We start from the raw sequence: 19078 nt of genomic DNA on the forward strand, positions 1-19078 counted from the left end.
TAGTGAGTTAGGGCTGGAGTAGGTTTCCCTGTTGATGGTGGGATAATTGAAATCCCCTATGACCATAGTGTTTGGCAATATTTGGATTGACTCCAGTTTGGTCAAGTAGGCCTTGTGTGCATCATGATCTGTGGAGGTGGATCTAAAAGTAGCTATGACTTGAATGGGGATCTTAGCCACAGTAATCTGAACTTGGAGTAACTCCATGGAGTTGTCCTGACTAACTAGTCGGGAGTTGAATTTATCTTAATATAAATAGAAACACAGCCTCTTTTGGTTCTCACGTGTTTGGTTTGTGGTCTAAAGGTGTCTAAAGCATTGTAGCCTTGCAAGACTGGGGTGCTCTCTGAGGCCTTGAACCAGGTTTCTGTGACTGCACTGACATCTACATCCGCCAGTGATAGGACTGCTTCCAGGGTGTGCAGTTTTTTGTTTAACCTCCTAGTGTTTAGCAGCATAACCCTTATTTTATTATGACTGGCAATTTTCATGTTGGCAATTTTGTTTTTGAGATCTTGTCTAAAAAAGGCGCTATGGAAGAGGCAAGAACCTTTGACAACAGCCAAAAGCCTAGTGGTGCCAGGTGCAAACCATCTCTGGCAAGGCAGTGAGGTTTGGCGACCATGTCATCCTAGGCTGACAGAAACTAGATCCCTTTTGAATGACACCAAAAACTAAGCCAATTATTGAAATCAATGATTTGTTGTTTATACTGTGGCATCATTCTAGGTGAGGGTAATATGCTGCTCAAGTATAGGGATATACCTGTCTGGGACATGTACTCAGAGAACTCGATCATGTCTCTCGTCATATAGTCCAGTGAGGTATGTCTCAGGTTGTTCACTCCAGCATGAGCTATTGCAGGGTCATAATGGTAGTTGTTGCCAAGAGACCTGAGAACTTGCGTGATCTGATGAATCCTGGCACCAGACAGGTGGCTGACTGTGACTTTCCCATTATCTAACCTGGTGAGTGGGGCATCTGTGTGTCTCACTATGTCTCCAATGACAAGAAAGTCTGGTTTATGAGTTACGCCTTAAGGGCTTCATAGGTGAGACACTGGTGTTGCTATGTTTCTTGGGTGCTGTGGGAACTGTGGTGGTTGTACCAGTCTTGTGTTTTGGAGGTCTCTGGTGTTTCAGTAAGTTTTTTGACAGAACCTCCACATATGTTGATTTATGTGTTGGATGCATACTATGTGCATGAGTAGTGGTATTATGTGCATGAGTAGTGGTGGGTGAGTTGACAACCTCTTCAGTGTTGCTGTTTTGAGTTCTAGAGAGCAGGGATTCAAGATTCTTGGTGTAGATATATCTCTCTTACTTTGTACTAGACTGAGTTATTAGTAGAGGGTTGTCAGTGTACATGAGGCACTTGATACATTGCCTTAGGAGGCCCAAACTGACGAGGCTGGCAGGAGAAACAGGGGTAGTCCAACTGTCCATAATGCTAGGTTTGAAGAACTGTTATTGCAAAGGGGGTGCTTTCAGAACTGATATAGGAAGTGCTTTGTAGATGGGTATTTCTGATGGGGTTTTTGGCTGGTGTTTTAATAGGTCACAGTTCACTAAGAATACCTCTTAGATCAGAAATGTACTAAAGATGAGGACTATACTAATGTGCTAGAGTTGTATCTAAGGGAAAAATTGTCGAGATTATCTGTCCGACTATGGTGCACAATTGCGTGGCAATTCGTGGTGCTGTGCAACACACAAACAAGCAGAAACCTGTCCAAATGTGGGGTTTAAATACCAGAAGCTAAAAACTAAAAAAAACTTAAAAAAAAACCTCAAAAGAACCAATGAGGATGCTTACTCCAAGCCCTAGACCAATCACCCTTCACCAGACAGGTTCCAATCAGCACACTTCTTTCAAGGGTGCAGAAAGACCTTTTCGAATCAAGATGGCTTGAAAAATGTGCTCAGAATACAACAGCCACTACAAACAGACTGAGATGCAGCAAACCTGTATCTAGACTATGCTATAGCTACTAGCTACACTAATTTAGGCTGGAAACACTAAAAATGTTTTAAATAGCAGAAAAGCATCAGTGAGACACTAAATGTTTCAAACAGCAAACAAATTAGTTGTTTAAAACACTTCTTGGTGGGAAAACAGAACAAACAGAATAAATGCTATGCAAACAGTGAAAAGTAGCAACAATTACTTTGCAATCAGTGAAAATAGTAAAAAAGGTTTTCAAACAGTGAAAACAGCAACAAAATATGATTTAACAGGCAGACAAATGCAGTACAGCAGTGCAGTTTGGTTTATAGTATTAAAATACATTTTTAAATAAGCAGAAAACAATAATAGGTGTAAATAGTATAATCAAGAAAAAAAGTAGACAACTTATGGTTTTTGGGAAGGTCAGAAGCCTCTAGTCTTCTGGTATCTCAGCTCAGAGTTGTGGCTGGTAGCCCACCTCAGTTCAGCCCGGTTCATTGCATAATGTGTGTTCCATACACTACATCTTTGCTTTGTGAGGCTTTAAAGTATTTAATAAGTTTGGAAAACTGAATTAATTTGTGATATGAATGCTTTGCAAAGGTGGTGGGCAACCACCTGGATTCTATAAGTAATTATGATGTCACAGGTGTATAATGGCAGTCAAGTAAATTGTTATAAGTTTTTCTAATGATAAAGCCACAGTGGTGAAGCTGGTTTGCAATACTACTGTATTCAATGAAAACGCACATGTTCTTCATGGCTAGCATTGTGGTTTTTACAATGTCCAGGTTAAGGTAATGAAACATAGGGTATTTTCCAAATGAACAATCAGAACTGCTGTTTAATGTTTTTAAACTATAGCATCTATATTCATTAGGATACGGAATGCTGTATCCTAAATGGGCACCTAAAAAATTATCCAGAATCCATATTCCATACTTGGTGCAGACAATGATTACTATATTCCTTTTTCTTGGCAAATTGATCCTGATGATTTGTTACTATTTGTATTATACTGTCTAAATTTATTTACCCCACAACATGCAGTGGTACACCAACAATCTGGTCTACAAGAGCATTAACTCAGTGCAGAGGTATCTATGACTCTTATACCAACATTATAAGCATGGTGACTGTGAGAGAATGTCTTGGAGATTAACAGATATATGCAGCTTTAATATATTAACTTAACCTAACTAGTGAGCTTTTTAGAGGATCGTTAAAAAGCCAGCCATGGAAATGCATGGAGAATGCAAGCGCAACTAAACAAAACCGTGTAAAGTAAATACAAATATATGGAAAATGCAAAAGCAGAATGAATAGCTTGATGGTTATAACCTTCTCTCTGTCATTTCTTTAAGTCAAATCTGTTTATTTTACAATCTATATTACAGCTTTTTCCACTCATGCCAGTTTTTATTCATATTTCTATGCATTTTATTGCATTTTTGATAGACAATGAGCTCTATTTGTGTATATGCATGTGTATTCTCCAAGTGCTTAAAAAATAACAAAAAGAATCTCTTACACACATAATGTGTGTTTCTAGAACAGGTAGGCATACTTACATCACTCAGCTGTTTTGCATTAATTTTCGCTTGTACGAATATGGGTGAGTCAGGAGGGTTTGTGAACTGTGTCTTGTCAGGATGCTGTCTGTACACATACTAGAAGGCAAGAATTGTGATGTCATTCAATCATACTGCCATTTTACATTTTTCCAAGAAATAAACTTTTAGTTGTGACTTACAATGTTTTTTACAGTTTGTAATGCATCATTTATTCACTTTTCTATTTTATTTTGTTAATTAAATGAGTTCAGAACACTTAACACGTAAGTGCATCTAAAAAGTCAGGTCATCTTTCAAAGTGGTTTACTGTAACAGAATACAAGTCAATATTGTCCCTTGCTTCATGTAACCAGAGATGTGGATAGACATTATAGTTTTCTTAGCTTTATACCCTTACGTCTTGAAATACATGTAGAGAAGAGAGTCAAGGTCAACTGAATAGACCTCCACTCTGCCTTTAATCAAAATGTCATGTTGTCTTGATCACTAAACTTGCTTCTTCCTTTCTAGTAACAGAACTGAAGCATGGTCACACCATGTCCAGTAGGTGGCCATCTTTTAGTAACCCCTTTCCTTTTATGCAGAAATATTTTAACACATTAATCACTAATATTTGCCCTTCTAGTCTCATTTTGTGTCAGTTTTCTTCCTTGAACAAGACATGTAAATGATACACAGTGAAATAACACAAATGGAAGAAGACCTGTGGTTGTTTTTCTAAGTTCCTGCATAGTTGCTCCTTCCAATTACTTTGCTCCATCCTTTGCAATCTGTCTCTTGGGCATTCTTGAAAGCCTTTGATAAATTATACTGTATCATTGCCTCACAGTGCACTGCAGGACCCACAAACCTCTCCATCAGTGCTGTATCACACAAGGTATTTCCTTTCAGACCACTAGCTATATGTGTGTTGTGGATATATTGTATATTTAATGTATGTCTCCTGCATTACACAGTAACTGAAATTGCTAAGTGTGTCTTCATATATCCTTTGGGAAAGGCCACACAATATTATTAATGCCTTTTTAGAACTGTCACAAGGCAGGTCTATGAACATTCAGAAATGCAAGCTAGATTACCAGATGTATCATAATGTTTGCATAGTTTTATTATCATGATCACCTTGCTCTGCAGGTGACCCCTCTCTCTGTGCCTTCTCATTATACAACTTAATTTATATACAACTTTGTTAAATTGTCGGTGCACCTATAGGTCTTAATCTATTATTTTTCCCTAGTGTTAGTGTAGTTTGATGAACAGTAGGATCTCGGCAAGGATTATCATACCCAGAATGCAGTCTTTTTGTATTGTTTATGCTCTGTAACTGGTCCCACATTCTGTATCATTCCACTGCACCTAGTCATTTAGCCCTGATCCAGTACCAGAGACAGAGAGACAGAAAGAAAGATAGATAGAGAGAGGGGGAGAGAGAGAGAGAGACAGAAGCAAACTTTCTAATCTCACACTTAGAAATGTCACATATTGAAACATGGAAGCAGGACTGGTGACTGTTTAATTCCTGTGGTGGTCCAACCAGTTATTCTGGTTTTCAGACAATGAGCTTTGTTCATTAATAATCCTATTCCTTCTCACTCACTCTCCCCTTACCAAGAAACATTCCTTAAAGTACCTCCTGGTTTTCACAAATCATGTGGAATATAAGCAAAGGGACTTCTTAATGGTACAGAGGTAGTGACATCAGTAAGGATTACTAAAGTTCCTGTGATTAAGTCCCAGTCAAAGGATTTAACTTTTATGGCATTTGCTATGCAGGATTAAGGCTCTGAGCTATTAGCAAACTGTCCATGGTACAAGGCCTAAATTATTTCACCTCTGTTTGCTTACTATGTGACTATGAGGAAGTTACTTAACTAGACAGTGCCCATGACCTGCCCCTGAAAATGGATACTTGTGGGCTTACCTAACAAATGAATAAAAATAACATGGCTTTACTAAACTTTAGGTAGGCCATGGTCCCATCACCAATAAAGTTCATGGCCAAGTTCTGTCAGTATTTTTGTTAACATTTGGCACTGGTTTTGTGATAATGAGTTGCCCCAAAACTTGTGCCACTTCTGGGCCCAGAAAAAAAAAACTTATTATTGTACCATGCAATCTTCTCTGTAGTTTGGGCAGCAAGATTTCATGGTGGTCCCAGACTTTAGTTATCTTGGGAACTAGCTAAACAGCTTCAGGGACTTCTCAATCTATGTCAACACTATCTGGAGAAGTTTGACAATATTCAATGTGATTTAAGTACATTCTTCAAGTGTTCTACAGTATCAAAATAGCTGCAGACCCACAGAAATAAATAATCATGCAGGAATTAACATTTCGAGACATTCACCCATGCAGCCTTTAACAAAACAATCTAGTCCCTTTTTTAATTATTCTCCCTTCATGAGCAGTTTCATCCCTTCATAATCCCCTTGGCTATGATGAGTCCAGGTGCCCTGTACTTTCTTTTGATCTTTTAAGTTATAAAAACTCAGTCGTGCTACGCCTGGATCATATCAATATCATTAATGATGTACCTCATATATCTTCGTCTCCTTGCTAGATGCATTCCCTTTTCTCTTATACTTTTGGACAGTTTGTTCTTACTGCTTGCCAGAGCCACGTTCCTTTCATTCCATTTTCTGCTTTTCCTTCTCTTAGTTTAGGCAGCTGAAATTCCTACTGTATTACCTGCAGTGTTGAATAATTCTGTACTCTTTCACCTGTAACCTAATGCCGCTCCTCTTGTGTCTCTGCAATTCTGAAAAGCATTCTGTTTTCCAGTGCATGCTCTATTAGAAGGGGTTTAGTACCATCTACTGTTCTACCACACTGATGAATATTTTTATTGCCTCACTCTGCAGCTGCTGTTGACTCCCTTCAGCATTCATTACTCTAATCTAGTCCTTCTTCCTTTTACTGTTTAGTTTTTATTGCATCTTTATTGCTGCTCTCGCTATTTCAAGATTTTTCTTTTAACGGACTGCCTTATTTTTTCTTGTCCTTTTACTCTTCTCATCTCCTTCCTTATCACCTTCCCTCTGTTTTTATTCATTTGTTAGCTGGACATACAAACTAGGCATATGCACTTTTTTTATGGAACACTGCCTGGGAATACAGTCCAGTGAAGTCACTTGCTCAGAGTCACACCATATGCAGGGATAGAGACTGTGAGAATAAATGTTATGACCAGAAGATGCGGCTCACAGCAGCTGTGCCACAATGCCATAATCTTCCTCCTGCTTATTTTGCATTACATTTCTTGCATTAATTACTTTTCTACATAAGCCCCATCTCTGTTTAAGCACCAGTGATGATGATGATGATGTACAGAATCTTGTACTGACTTTGACATTTCGGACTTTTGGGGAAATGATCATGAACAGATTAGTTTAGGTCTCACTATCCTGCTAATTTACAGCTGTTTTCCCATGTAAGGCTGGTTACAAAAAAAGCTTTCAGCTTTTCCAGCTCTTCCAGTGGGTCACAGAGATTATAAGGGCACAGCCCTGGATTTATGGTTATCACTGGGTTAGATTCTTTATATTGATGGGGCAAAACTAAATTACACAACTCTTTTATGAATCACTTGCCCTTCCCTTGTCAATGTCATAATGCAGACCTGGCAGTCTGGAGATGACTGGGTTGCTTGGGAGACTAAAAAAAAAAGAAACTTTTATTAATTTCTGTTTTGGATCGATTCCCTGTTCTTTGTATACCTGCTTGCCTTTTTTTCTGATTTCCCTTGATAGCCATCAGTCCCTAACATGCAATCATTTGATTCTTGGACATTTTCAACTCACAACTACTTTGCCTTACCCCAGTTTGAGGCCATAATTTCTATTTAGCTTAATTTAATCATCTGTTAACAGGATAAGTGATCGTATCTAATATAGACACTTTCTTTGCTTAACCTAAGTCATAAGGTTGAGAGTTATATATATGAGCAACTTATAGTATCAAATGGACTACTTATAGTAGCCAACTATTATATTTGTTTGGGGTGGGCAAAATTAAACTGAAATACTCAGGTGGAAAGAACAAAAGAAGAACTGGACGTGGGAAGAATATATAAACCTCACAGAGACAATAACTGGATGCTAAATGTGAACTCTCCATCATGTGAACTGTGAGGAAGAAGCCTTTTTACCCAAATTCCCATGACAGGTTTGCTGATATTGTATTCAAGAATATGGCTGCCCTCCAAAGAACTTCATTACACTGCTAGGAAATGAAAGTTACCGAAAGGGTAACCACAACTATTGTCATTAAGCACTAATGGGAATTTAAAAAGGAAGAGTAGAACGTAATAATGCAGAAGTATGTATAATTGCTACCTGGCATGCTGTCTCAGATGATAAACACTGACAAGTGACACTCCCTAACTTCTCCAGAGGTCAGCTACATGCTGGTTGCTCCCTCACTGCCCTTCTTACAAAGGACGGCTATGAACTAAATGGTCAGTCTTCTATCCCATCCTCCACCACTTCCACCCAAATGTCCCTGATATCTGATGCTTTCTTCCAAACAGAGGTATCAGCACTACAGACAAAAACTCTGGCACTATTTTAGAAGGCTGCCATCATCTTCATGTACCACGCCGGTGAGACAAAGGATACTCCAAAGATAGTAGGACATGGTTGATAGCTGGGCTATCTAAACTAAAATATTTTGTAACTGGTATGGATTTTTTCTTTATTGTGCACCTTTAAATGTACTCAGTAATTTGCCCTTCTATCAGCTGGGTGCTGTTAGACTCAATGCACCTAAATATTCATATTTGATAGCACAGAATATCAAAGTAGGGGTGATATAACTTAGAAACAAAACATGGACAGTGTAACAGCCATATCATAACTGGATCGACAAAGGATAAATAAATAAATAAATAAACAAACAAACAAATAAATAAATAAATAAGCTTTAATGGTGTAATTCTAACTATGACTTCTACAGCACCTACTTTTGCTTGGGCTGTTATGCTACCACACACATATACTAAAAATACTTTTGCTTGGGCTGTTCTGCTACCTCATACATATACTAAAAATACTTCATAAGAACAGTCAACTAAAAACTTGTTTCCTTGAAGATTGCAGTAAGCTTAGCACCTGAGTCTGAAATTCTTACTCAGCTGAAGACAGAGACTAAAACTGAAAAAGTAAGTTCTCTTTTCCTTAACTAAATATAGATTAGTAAACTGTAAACTAGTAAACAGCATTTTTTGACAGAGAAACAAAGAGATTATTTAAATATGTATTACACTGCACCAGGTGAAGTTTCCTAGCAGATGAGTTTGAGCTAACATTTTACAACTTGCCAGAAGTAGTTGCTAAATTTGACCACTAGGTGTCAGACATGATCATATTCTTCATCTCTGAGCCAACTCAAGGATACAAAATCCGAAAGTATTACATTACTGAACTAAACATAGACAAATATTTCAAACACTTACATCTTTACACTGGTATGATTTCTTTATGGCTTCGTATTCTGGGGTAACGGTCTGAGGGAAGTAGCATTTGGTCTTATCCTCTTCATAGTCAGCTTTATAATTTCTCTGGAAAAAATGAAAGGTGGTTAGTAAGAGTGCCTGTCCCTAATGTAACAATTGCAACTGTAATAGTAAAATTATTTCATTCTTACGTCACTCTTTATATCTGCAACTTTCATACAATGCCTCATGTATGGATCTTCAAAGCTGCCTATATAATGCCCTTTAATTCTATCTTCATAATCCGTTTTATACCGCATCTGTAAAATAATAGCTCATTAGAACTATGAAATAAACATAAATTGTGTAAAAATATACAGAAAATCAAATGGTGACATGTATAAATGCATGCATTTTAATCACTTATATTTAAATCATTACTTACATCTGTGAAGTTTGAAAGCACTTTATCGATTTGGAATTTTGGAGTAATACAGTAATTAATGCTTGTTCCTCTTGCTTTTTCATAATTTTGCTTGTATTGTTTCTGTAAGAAAGAATAGAAAAAAAAGCAAATAAATGCATTCTATAACTGGCATTTCTTAAAATAAACCATTTCTAGCCTGATTCACCTGCTAGAAGTATATGAACACTTTTCATGTTCATAGGTTAAGATGATCCGAAATGGCTGGAACATAATAATACATGCTTCAGTTTTTATTTCTTATAAATGCTTGAACAGAGTTCTACTGAAGGTTATGGTTTCAACTCTTTTGGCATCAGAACTTTCAGTTCAGCCCCTGATGTTGTACCTGTATTTCCAGCTGCAATGCCAGTAGCTCAGATTGGACTAGATTTAGTTGCTGGAGGGATGCTCAGGGGTGAGGCAGGTGTTGAGTGCAATGATGTGTCAGGCAATAACTCCTACCTGGGAGAGGAAAATGAGCTATTCTTAGTGTGAAAAGGACCTATGAGAAAAGCTAGAAACATTTTTTCAACTTCAAGAACATATGTGAGTATCTGTGTGAGCATGCAAATTCATGTGTGCATATAGATCTGCATGTGTGCATGTATGCATGTGCATGTATAGGTTCATAGGTTCATAGGTAGGTACTAGGCTATGGCCCAAGGGCCTACGCAAACCTAGCCAACAAGGTTCACTGGCTTACACCACCCAAGAAAGCTATTTTCCTGTGCCACTGTTGAGCAGAGACACAGAAGTGATCCCCGGGGTGTATTTTCTATTTCCCATCTACTCATCAAGATTTTTCTTGAAGAGTGCTAATGAAGAACTTTGCTTGACATACATGGGTAGCCTGTTCCAGAGTATGGGAAGTCTCTGGGACAGGAATCTATCCCTCCAGCATGTCCTATTTATTGTGGTGACAAGGTTTAGGTCCCTAGAGCGTGTAGCTCGGAGGGATTGGGATTTCATTAGGTGTAGCATGTGCAACAGCTCTGGGTTTGACATAGCTTTATATGTTAGGCAGAGATCACGACTATTCATATTTGCATATGGATGTGTATGTGTGAAATTATTCATGTGCATGTGAGTGTATGTGTGTGTATGCAGATATGCATGTGCATATGTATGAGCACATGTGTCTGTGTGTCTGCATATGGGGGGGTGCTTATGTGTGCGTGTGTGTGTATATGTGTGTGTGTGTGTGTGTGTGTGTGTGTGTGTGTGTGTGTTTGACAGTTTTGGGGTGGCCATATTAAATTATTACATTTCATATTTCTGTCTGTTTGAAGAAGGCTATCCCTTTCAATGCCTCTGTTCTTTGATAGTACTAAGAAGATGCCACTCTCATGGTTCCCATTACTGCATGTAGCCAACTGTCTACTTGTTGCTTGGTTTCTACTATATGATGAATAGTAGCAGCTAGATGACAAGGGGTAAGCTTGCTTGTTAACACAATGGCATTCTATCAAAAGGGCATGGGCCGCATATGTCATGTAGGTTCCTTATTACTGAACTTGAGGTCAATAATGTCATGGATTTATAGATTCATAGCATTAATGACAGGCTTGGGATGTATTGATCATCTAGTATCTTGCATGCTGTAATGGCACGTTTACATTTATTATCACCCATATAATCATATGTACCTTTTAAATATTTATGTTCATCAAACTATGTTCCAATACAGTACAGTCCTTGGTATTCCTTGTGATATATATCTGTAGATCTATGTTAGAAAGTTACTGCACCACTATGTCAACTCCCTAAACATTGAGACTGGAAATTTGTTTGAGCAGTCAGAGCAGAGAATCCCAGACGTTATGACGGCAGGCAAAACAATATCTTTGCTGCACTAAACTAAAGAAAACCAAGTCCTTGTAACAACATTTTTGCAGGGGTGGAAAGCCTCCTACACTCCTTGCTAATTATATGTACTAGCTCCTATATTGCAGTATCCCCATGGAAAGGGGATATTCTCCTACCCAGAGGTAGGGCATATTCCCCTACCCTAGGGATTATCACCCAGGTAGCTTTCGACTCACATTTGTTGCCTGCTGCCACAACTTCTCGTTCTTCTGGATTTTGTTGTTCTGAATGCTCAATAAAGTCAGTATTTGTCTTTCTGGCCTTGATGTTTAGAGAGTTTGACATTTTGGTCTGCTGACTTTCTGTCAGGCACCCATATCTACATATGTACCTCCTCCTTTTCTTGTGATTTTTACAATGTGCACAGAGTGCTATAGGTGTGATAAAGGAACTAAATGGTGACACCATTACGTTTTCTGATATGCTGCTTGTTAGATTTCAAATCAGATGAACAACCCCCAAACACTTCAGGAATATGGATGAAATGCATAGATTTATAGGCCCATAGGCCTAGTGAACAAACTCAAGGGCTTTTTGTCATCAAGAAGCTTGATATCCTGACTCCATATTGGAACCTATGAGTAACCATGGAAATATCCATTTCCTTCTTGTAGATATGCATTGAGGAGCTTAGTTTAATCGAGAGGGGGAGTTTATTCTCTAGACTTGGGAGTCTTTTAGATATGAAGTGCTCATGTTTCATAGGGCAGTTAATATTAATTTTAGTAGTAACTTTTGTTCCAGTGCTTTTAATACTAAATTCATTGTTATGAGGCTGTACCACCAACATATTAGTATAGTTTAGGCTTGTCCTACTAAATTGTATAATTGTATTTCATTAACTCTGAAGTTTAGATTATCAACTCATTAAAATATTTATTTTCCAGGTATATATGGAACCTATTAATATTGCCATTACATCATACAATGCATACTGTCTTACAAGTAACTACAAATTCACTTTACTGTAAACTATCATTAGCTTTAGTATCTGTGAAAAATATACCAACGGAGAGATTGGCATGTAATGAGTACTGTGAGACCATTCTCTTCATGTTTATCTGTTCAGAAAATATATCATCTAGCTTAGCTCTGGGCATCCTATTCTTCATCCAGCCCCACATCCATTTCACAATGTTGCTACAAATGCCTTGGTTACACAGAATATCTAAGATATCAAATGGTACTGATTGATTTCGCCAAATTCAGATAAACTCAGTGGTGCCCGGTGACTTCATAGTAATGGGAGCTGAAGTTAATAAATGAATGGTAGGGCTAACTGGAATGGGATGAAACTACATTATGACAGGTTAACAACTGTTTAACTGCTATCAGACAATAGGTAGGGTCATTTTCATCCACAGGCGGCCTCACCACTCAGTGTAGCCAGTGTATTAACTTTATAAAGCTCATATTTTGATCAAATAAAAAAATGCACACCAGCCCTGCTAAGTCAGATTAATCATTGTGTAAATATGATCAAAGGATAACAAGGTTTCATCCATAGACTGGGTCTTTGCCTACCAAATGCAGTCACTTTAAATGTGTACTACTCAGATGTCTGATTCTGATCAAATGAATGAATGAATAAATACATATATAATGACCATTGTATTTTACTTCAGCTTGTTTCTATCAAATGCACACATTGTGGCCCATTGCATCCTTCCATACAGACAGAAATGCCAACAACTACAGCTACTTTAATGAATGTGTACACATTAGACATCCAATTATGGTCCAATGAATAACTAAATAAATGACTACAGTAATATTGAAACCTTACTCTACACAAAGAGATGCCTAATAAGTATAGCTACTTTATTGACTGTAAACCCCTCAGTCTGATTGTAACTGAGTGAATAAATAAATATAACCATAGGAATATATTTCAGCTCACTGCTATCAGATACATATAATGCAACTGACTGCAGTCCCTTACACACACACACACACACACACACACACACACACACACACACGCACACACACACACACACACACACACACACACACACACACACACACACACACACACACAGTGTTTTGCTGATCATTAGATGCAATGAATTTGCTCTAAATAAATCATTACTTTTGCATACTCAAATTGGTTTAACTGTTTGCCTCTTTTCTAAGGAGCCCTGCTGAGTAAGATGCTTTTTCTTCTTTAATAGAAACTGGCACACTGCCATACACATTGTAGCATGTACAGAGTTCTATGACCCCACAAAGGGCGAGTTGAATTTTTTTTCAAATAAAACATAGAGAAACATGATTTGTTAACAGTCTTTTTTCATTGTGCCTATAGCATAGCACCTACTATAGTCAGCTGTCCTTGAATAAACTACATTCACAGGTATGCCAGCATCCAGTCCTAATAATATAACATACTCAAAGAGAAAACCAGACTGATCAATCATGATATATGTGTAACAATATTGTACTGATTTATATCTAACTTTAAAAACTTCCAGTTTCATCCTTTATAAGGAAAACTTATATTTTAATCCCATAATTTAGATATTTACGGTGATAGTACTTGGTCCACCCTTAGGTATAGGTAGCAGACACTACAGCAAATGCTTCTTTTCTGGCATGTTTCCTCCCTAAATGTCTTTTTAAACAAAAGTCTAAATGTCTGTAAATGGCTTAGCTAAGGAAGCATTTTTTTGCGGGCTTTTGTCCCTATAATATAAAGTAAAGTACGTCTTTATTTTGAAAAGCACAGATGGAGCTGCTTCAGTTGTTATCTTGGTGATCTCTTACTGTCTATTACTTCTAAGGTTATTTCATTTGAATTGGGAGCTGAATTACTAACAGAATACTAGAGCTATGTCTATTAACCAAAACTAATAATTCCAGATATAATGAACACAGTGCATTTTTCACTTCTATCAATCAGTCTCTTCTCATGTTAAAAATTGAATACGCTGTCTTCTTAATCATAAGATTCTTTTTAAATTCCCATTTGACTTTTCATATTAATAATTATGAAATTTTATATTTCCAGTACAATCATTTTGTAATACATCAGGCACTGTGACCACAGTCAGTTATGACCTTGTTGTATCTTTTGGCTTTTCCCGGTTAGGGGTCGCCACAGCGGAACTCCGGCCCGCTAATGATTGCCACTTGATTTTTATGTACCGACTTGCCAGTCCTGACGCACAACCTCCAACGAAGGTACGCCCATTCACGCATGTCTCCATACAGAAGAAGCTTTAGCTGAGAATCAAACAGGACAATGTCTTACTGTGAGGCGACAATGCTACCGCAGCACCACCACCGCAAAACCCACAGTCAGTTATGACCTTATAATACTGAATTCATACATAAGAACTTCACAATAAATAACTTATATAGTTAAGTTTTTAGGTAGGGACCTTGCTGTTACAAAGGTAGTAAAGGGTCATATTGTTAAAAAGATGAAAATAAAGAAACAACTACCTTTCTAATCAAATAAAATGATACAAACTTATAATGCACCTAGCCCTGACAGAAACACAACACACACACACACACACACACACACACACACACACACACACACACACACACACACACACACACACACACACACCAAAATACAATATAAAAGTGCATTTTGTCAACGACTACAATCAGTCACACTTCACATGATTTAGCCCATTTTTTGTCCATTCCAATTCTCACAACCCATAGTAGTGGATCACTAAATGACAGCATTTTACTCCTAAAAGGCAAAATTCAACATGCTGCAAAATACCATGACTTGGGTCTCAGATCATAACCAGTTGCTGCATGTTCTCAAACTGATGTCAATCAATTCACCTTTAAAGCAAAAATCTAAAAGTGAATTTCTTGACACAATTTCTGGAAGATACAAAACACTTTTAAAACCAGAGACTTGATCATATTCTCTGTATTACGGGTTGTGGGCACATATTTATAATTGTGGTGATGCTTTTCCTTACTGTTACAGAGTGATAACGTTTATTAATTGTATTGGTTTATTACTAAATTTCTCATGCAGATGTTTGTTTCTATTTCAAACATATGTGGTGATCAGGTCTTTGAGTGTTTCATTGATGTAACCCATTAAATTTTGGTACATAAAATTCTGCTTAGGTGGTACTGATCAATGTGTGTCGTATCACACTTAGCAGTGTCATACTTAACAGCAGTAATGCATAATACACAGAGGCTGGTTGAAATACTTTAATAGTAGAGTCAACATTTCTTTGTTCAAACTTAACAGGGAGTAAAAGTATTCAACAATGCAGTTATCTGTCAGGTATGTGGTTATAAAATGTAGAAATTACACGTGTATAGACACACACACACACACACACACACACACACACACACACACACACACACACACACACACACACACACACACACACACACATTTATATATAATGCACTAATGCACAAACATGTTGACATGTAAGCTGTATGTGTAATATATATGTACACTATACACGCAGATGGCAATTTATAATTAATACCTACATCACTCAATGCTGTTCCAACTGCTTTCAAATGACGCAGTAGAGGGTTCTCTGTAGCAGGTAGGACATTATAATCTGCAGTGGCTTTATTCTTTTCAAAGTCTTTCTTATACTGCACCTGAAAGAGATTGGGAAATATGGTCTTAAACATTTTAAAGTAAAAACATGTAGAAATTAGCATCAGAGACAGTGCTTTGGAGCGATACAATCAACAGTCTTCTGTCTACCAGTATAGGTGACATTTAATTAAACATTAACATTCTGCTTACTGAAAGTACAATGTGTGTTTGTTTATTGGAAGCACAATGTGTGTTTGTTTATTGGAAGCACAATGTGTGTTTGTTTATTGGAAGCACAATGCATGTTTGTTTATTGGAAGCACAATGCATGTTTTTTTATTGAAAACACAATGCGTTTTTTTTATTGTAAGCACAATGCATGTTTGTTTATTGGAAGCACAATGCATGTATTATTTTTTGACAGCACAATGCGTGTTTGTTTATTGGAAGCATGATGCATGTTTGTTTATTGAAAGCACAATGGGTGTTTGTTTATTGGAATCACAATGCATGTTTGTTTATTGAAAGCACAATGCATGTTTGTTTATTGAAAGCACAATGCGTGTTTGTTTATTGGAATCACAATGCGTGTTTGTTTATCGAAAGTACAATGCATGTTTGCTCAAATATGCAGACTTTGTTACTGCTGAAGACATCTATACAGATTATTAAAAAAATGTTTCTGTCAGAGTAGACAGTGTCTGAAAATACTCCTGGTGAAAGAACAATGGCAGGCTACGTTGGTTTGTGAAAACTGAAACCTTCAGGCGGTTTATGCATATATTCATGAATATGTGAACGTATGCATGTGTGGGTGGGCTCGGATGGCTGTCATACTTCAACGCTTCCCTAGAATAATGATCAAAGCCTGCAACATTGAGTTGGGGGTGAATACTTACCACCAGGGATAACTTTAACTTACTGTGCCTTAATACCCCATAGGGGCAGGAGAACCACTAAGCACAATGTATAACTCTTCTGTCTCATGCCTTAATAGGGCATAAAATAATTTTGATCAGGGGGGCACAGGACACCAGGGACAACTATTTTATCTCATGCCTTAATGACACCGAGGGTCAGGTGAGGAACACTAGCCACTAGGGACAATACTTAACATCATGCCTTAAGGGCATTTAACACAGACGTCACTCAGTGGGTGAACACTAGCCACCAGGGACAACTGTACACTACGGTGCCTTAACAGCACTTACACAAGACATGCTCACGGGTGAACACTAGCCACCAAGGATAATTTCAGTAACGTGTCTGGAAGGCACTTAGAAAAAAAATTAAAGCTGACATGGATCTGGGGGGGGGGGGCACCAGATACCAGGGATATTTCCCTAATATCATGCCTGAAAGCCACTTAAAGATAACATGGGTCGGTAACACTAGTCTCCAAGGATACTCTATATAGCTGCTGTAAAGGCAATTTTTTGCAACAAAGAAAGATAACATTTGTTCGGGAACAACTAGACATAAGGATACTATAAATAGCATGCCATAAAAGCCCTAAACAGATTCAATCCCTGAACCCTTCCACCAAGGATAGTAGCTATATGTGCCTCATTAGTCACCAGGGAAAATGTGCTATAAAAATGAAACTTAGAAAAAAAAATTAAAAGGAGGGGAAGATGCTTCAAACCCTGCAAACCTGACACATGAAATTGCACCATTAACCCTCATTTAGTTTAGTAAGGGTTTTCTTTCCATTTGATAAGGATGTCATGCAGTATTCAGGTACTGAGGCAGTTCATGAGTTACGAGGGAAAGGGACAGAGCACCTATAAACATACTTCCAAAACTTGTAGTGCAGTAAATTTGGACAAAGCCAAAGAGAATGGGGGGGGGAGCAAAGACAATGAGGGATGGATTCCTTGTATACCTTTAGAAGGTTGCAAGAGTAATAGATTTTGCATTAGCATTCATTTACTTAAAAATATAAAGTCTGAAACTCGTATGGCTGTCATTTATGTACACACTGCAAACCTCAATGGTTTGCCAGAAAAAATATGTTTCTGAAGAACAGAGGAAAACTGTGGAATGAAAATCTTTATATTCTGCAAACATATGAATAGCCGAGAGGTTTATCAATGAGAGGCAATAAGAGGAGCATTCTGTAAAATCAGGAACAGCAGAGTTAGATGGGAGTGTATCCATGTGGGGGGAGGCTTCAGGACAAGGTGTAGAGGAAGACTAGATGATGACACCATGAGGAATTTTGAAGTGTGACTCCATGTCACTTAGAATGTTAACAGAGAAATAGCAATTTGATGCAGTTTCTGCACAACAGAAAGTACAAAATGTGAATGTCTGCCATTATTGATTGTAATCATCTGTGTTTTACTAGGGCAGAAAAAAAAACACTGGGACAAGTAGGGGTATGTGAGTGTGTGTGTATGTTTTACTCTGTGTGTGTGTGTGTGTGTGTGTGTGTGTGTGTGTGTGTGTGTGTGTGTGTGTGTGTGTGTGTGTGTGTGTGTTTCTGTGTGTGTGTGTGTGTGTGTGTGTGTGTGTGTGTGTGTGTGTGTGTGTGTGTGTGTGTGTGTGTGTGTGTGTGTGTGTTTTAATGTATGTGTGTTTGTGTGTGTGTGTGTGTGTGTGTGTGTGTGTATGTGTGTTACTCTGTTTACGTATGTTTGTGTGTGTGTGTTTTAATGTGTGTGTGTGTGTGTGTGTGTGTGTATGTGTGTGTGTGTGTGTGTGTGTGTATGTGTGTATTAGTGTGAATGGGGGGGGGGGGTGCTTGTGCTAATATGATGCATAAGCCAATAATGTTAACTACTATGTGAAGTGCTGATTTGCACTCACAGTAGTTAACAGTGATTCAGAGACATGCAAATTAGATGATAATGAGGTTTTTCTACATTGCAGCTAATTTGGCTCTGAATTGCAAATCTATGCACTGTGGGACCTGAGGAATCAGGTCCTTTTTACTGTAGCCCAGTTCGTTTTGAATCCCTGAGAATATATTTCTCAGAAATATAGCAGGCCTAATCAGATGTACAGGTCAAATTGAAAAAATACAATTATGCTTCTTCTACAGATCAAAGCTTTATAGGAAGGGTTGAAGGTAGGAAGTCAATATAACCAGTTATTGAGAAAATGGAGCTGATTGACATATTGCTGTGGTATATGCTGCATCATGTGGGGTGACTGACATATTGCTGAGGTATACGCAGCAGGATGGGAATGACTGACATATTGCTTTGGTATATGTAGCATCATCATGGAGATGACTG

At 37.8% G+C, this 19078-nt stretch overlaps 1 protein-coding gene across 13 annotated transcripts in view; it reads right to left on the minus strand.

Annotated features, from left to right (window-relative positions):
• NEB (nebulin) overlaps window positions 1-19078 on the minus strand; it is a 619289-nt gene that overhangs the window by 532825 nt on the left and 67386 nt on the right. For all 13 annotated transcript variants that reach the window (XM_044074886.1, XM_044074893.1, XM_044074887.1 and 10 more), the window contains 5 exons: window positions 15779-15895; window positions 9398-9499; window positions 9165-9272; window positions 8974-9078; window positions 3519-3617 (listed from right to left, as the gene is read on the minus strand). In XM_044074886.1, coding sequence (XP_043930821.1) covers window positions 3519-3617; window positions 8974-9078; window positions 9165-9272; window positions 9398-9499; window positions 15779-15895 — 531 coding nt within the window. The remainder of the gene's footprint in view (window positions 1-3518; window positions 3618-8973; window positions 9079-9164; window positions 9273-9397; window positions 9500-15778; window positions 15896-19078) is intronic.

Source organism: Protopterus annectens, chromosome 6.part0, assembly GCF_019279795.1.
Source record: "Protopterus annectens isolate FY-2018-M chromosome 6.part0, PAN1.0, whole genome shotgun sequence".
Taxonomy (NCBI): domain Eukaryota; kingdom Metazoa; phylum Chordata; order Ceratodontiformes; family Protopteridae; genus Protopterus; species Protopterus annectens.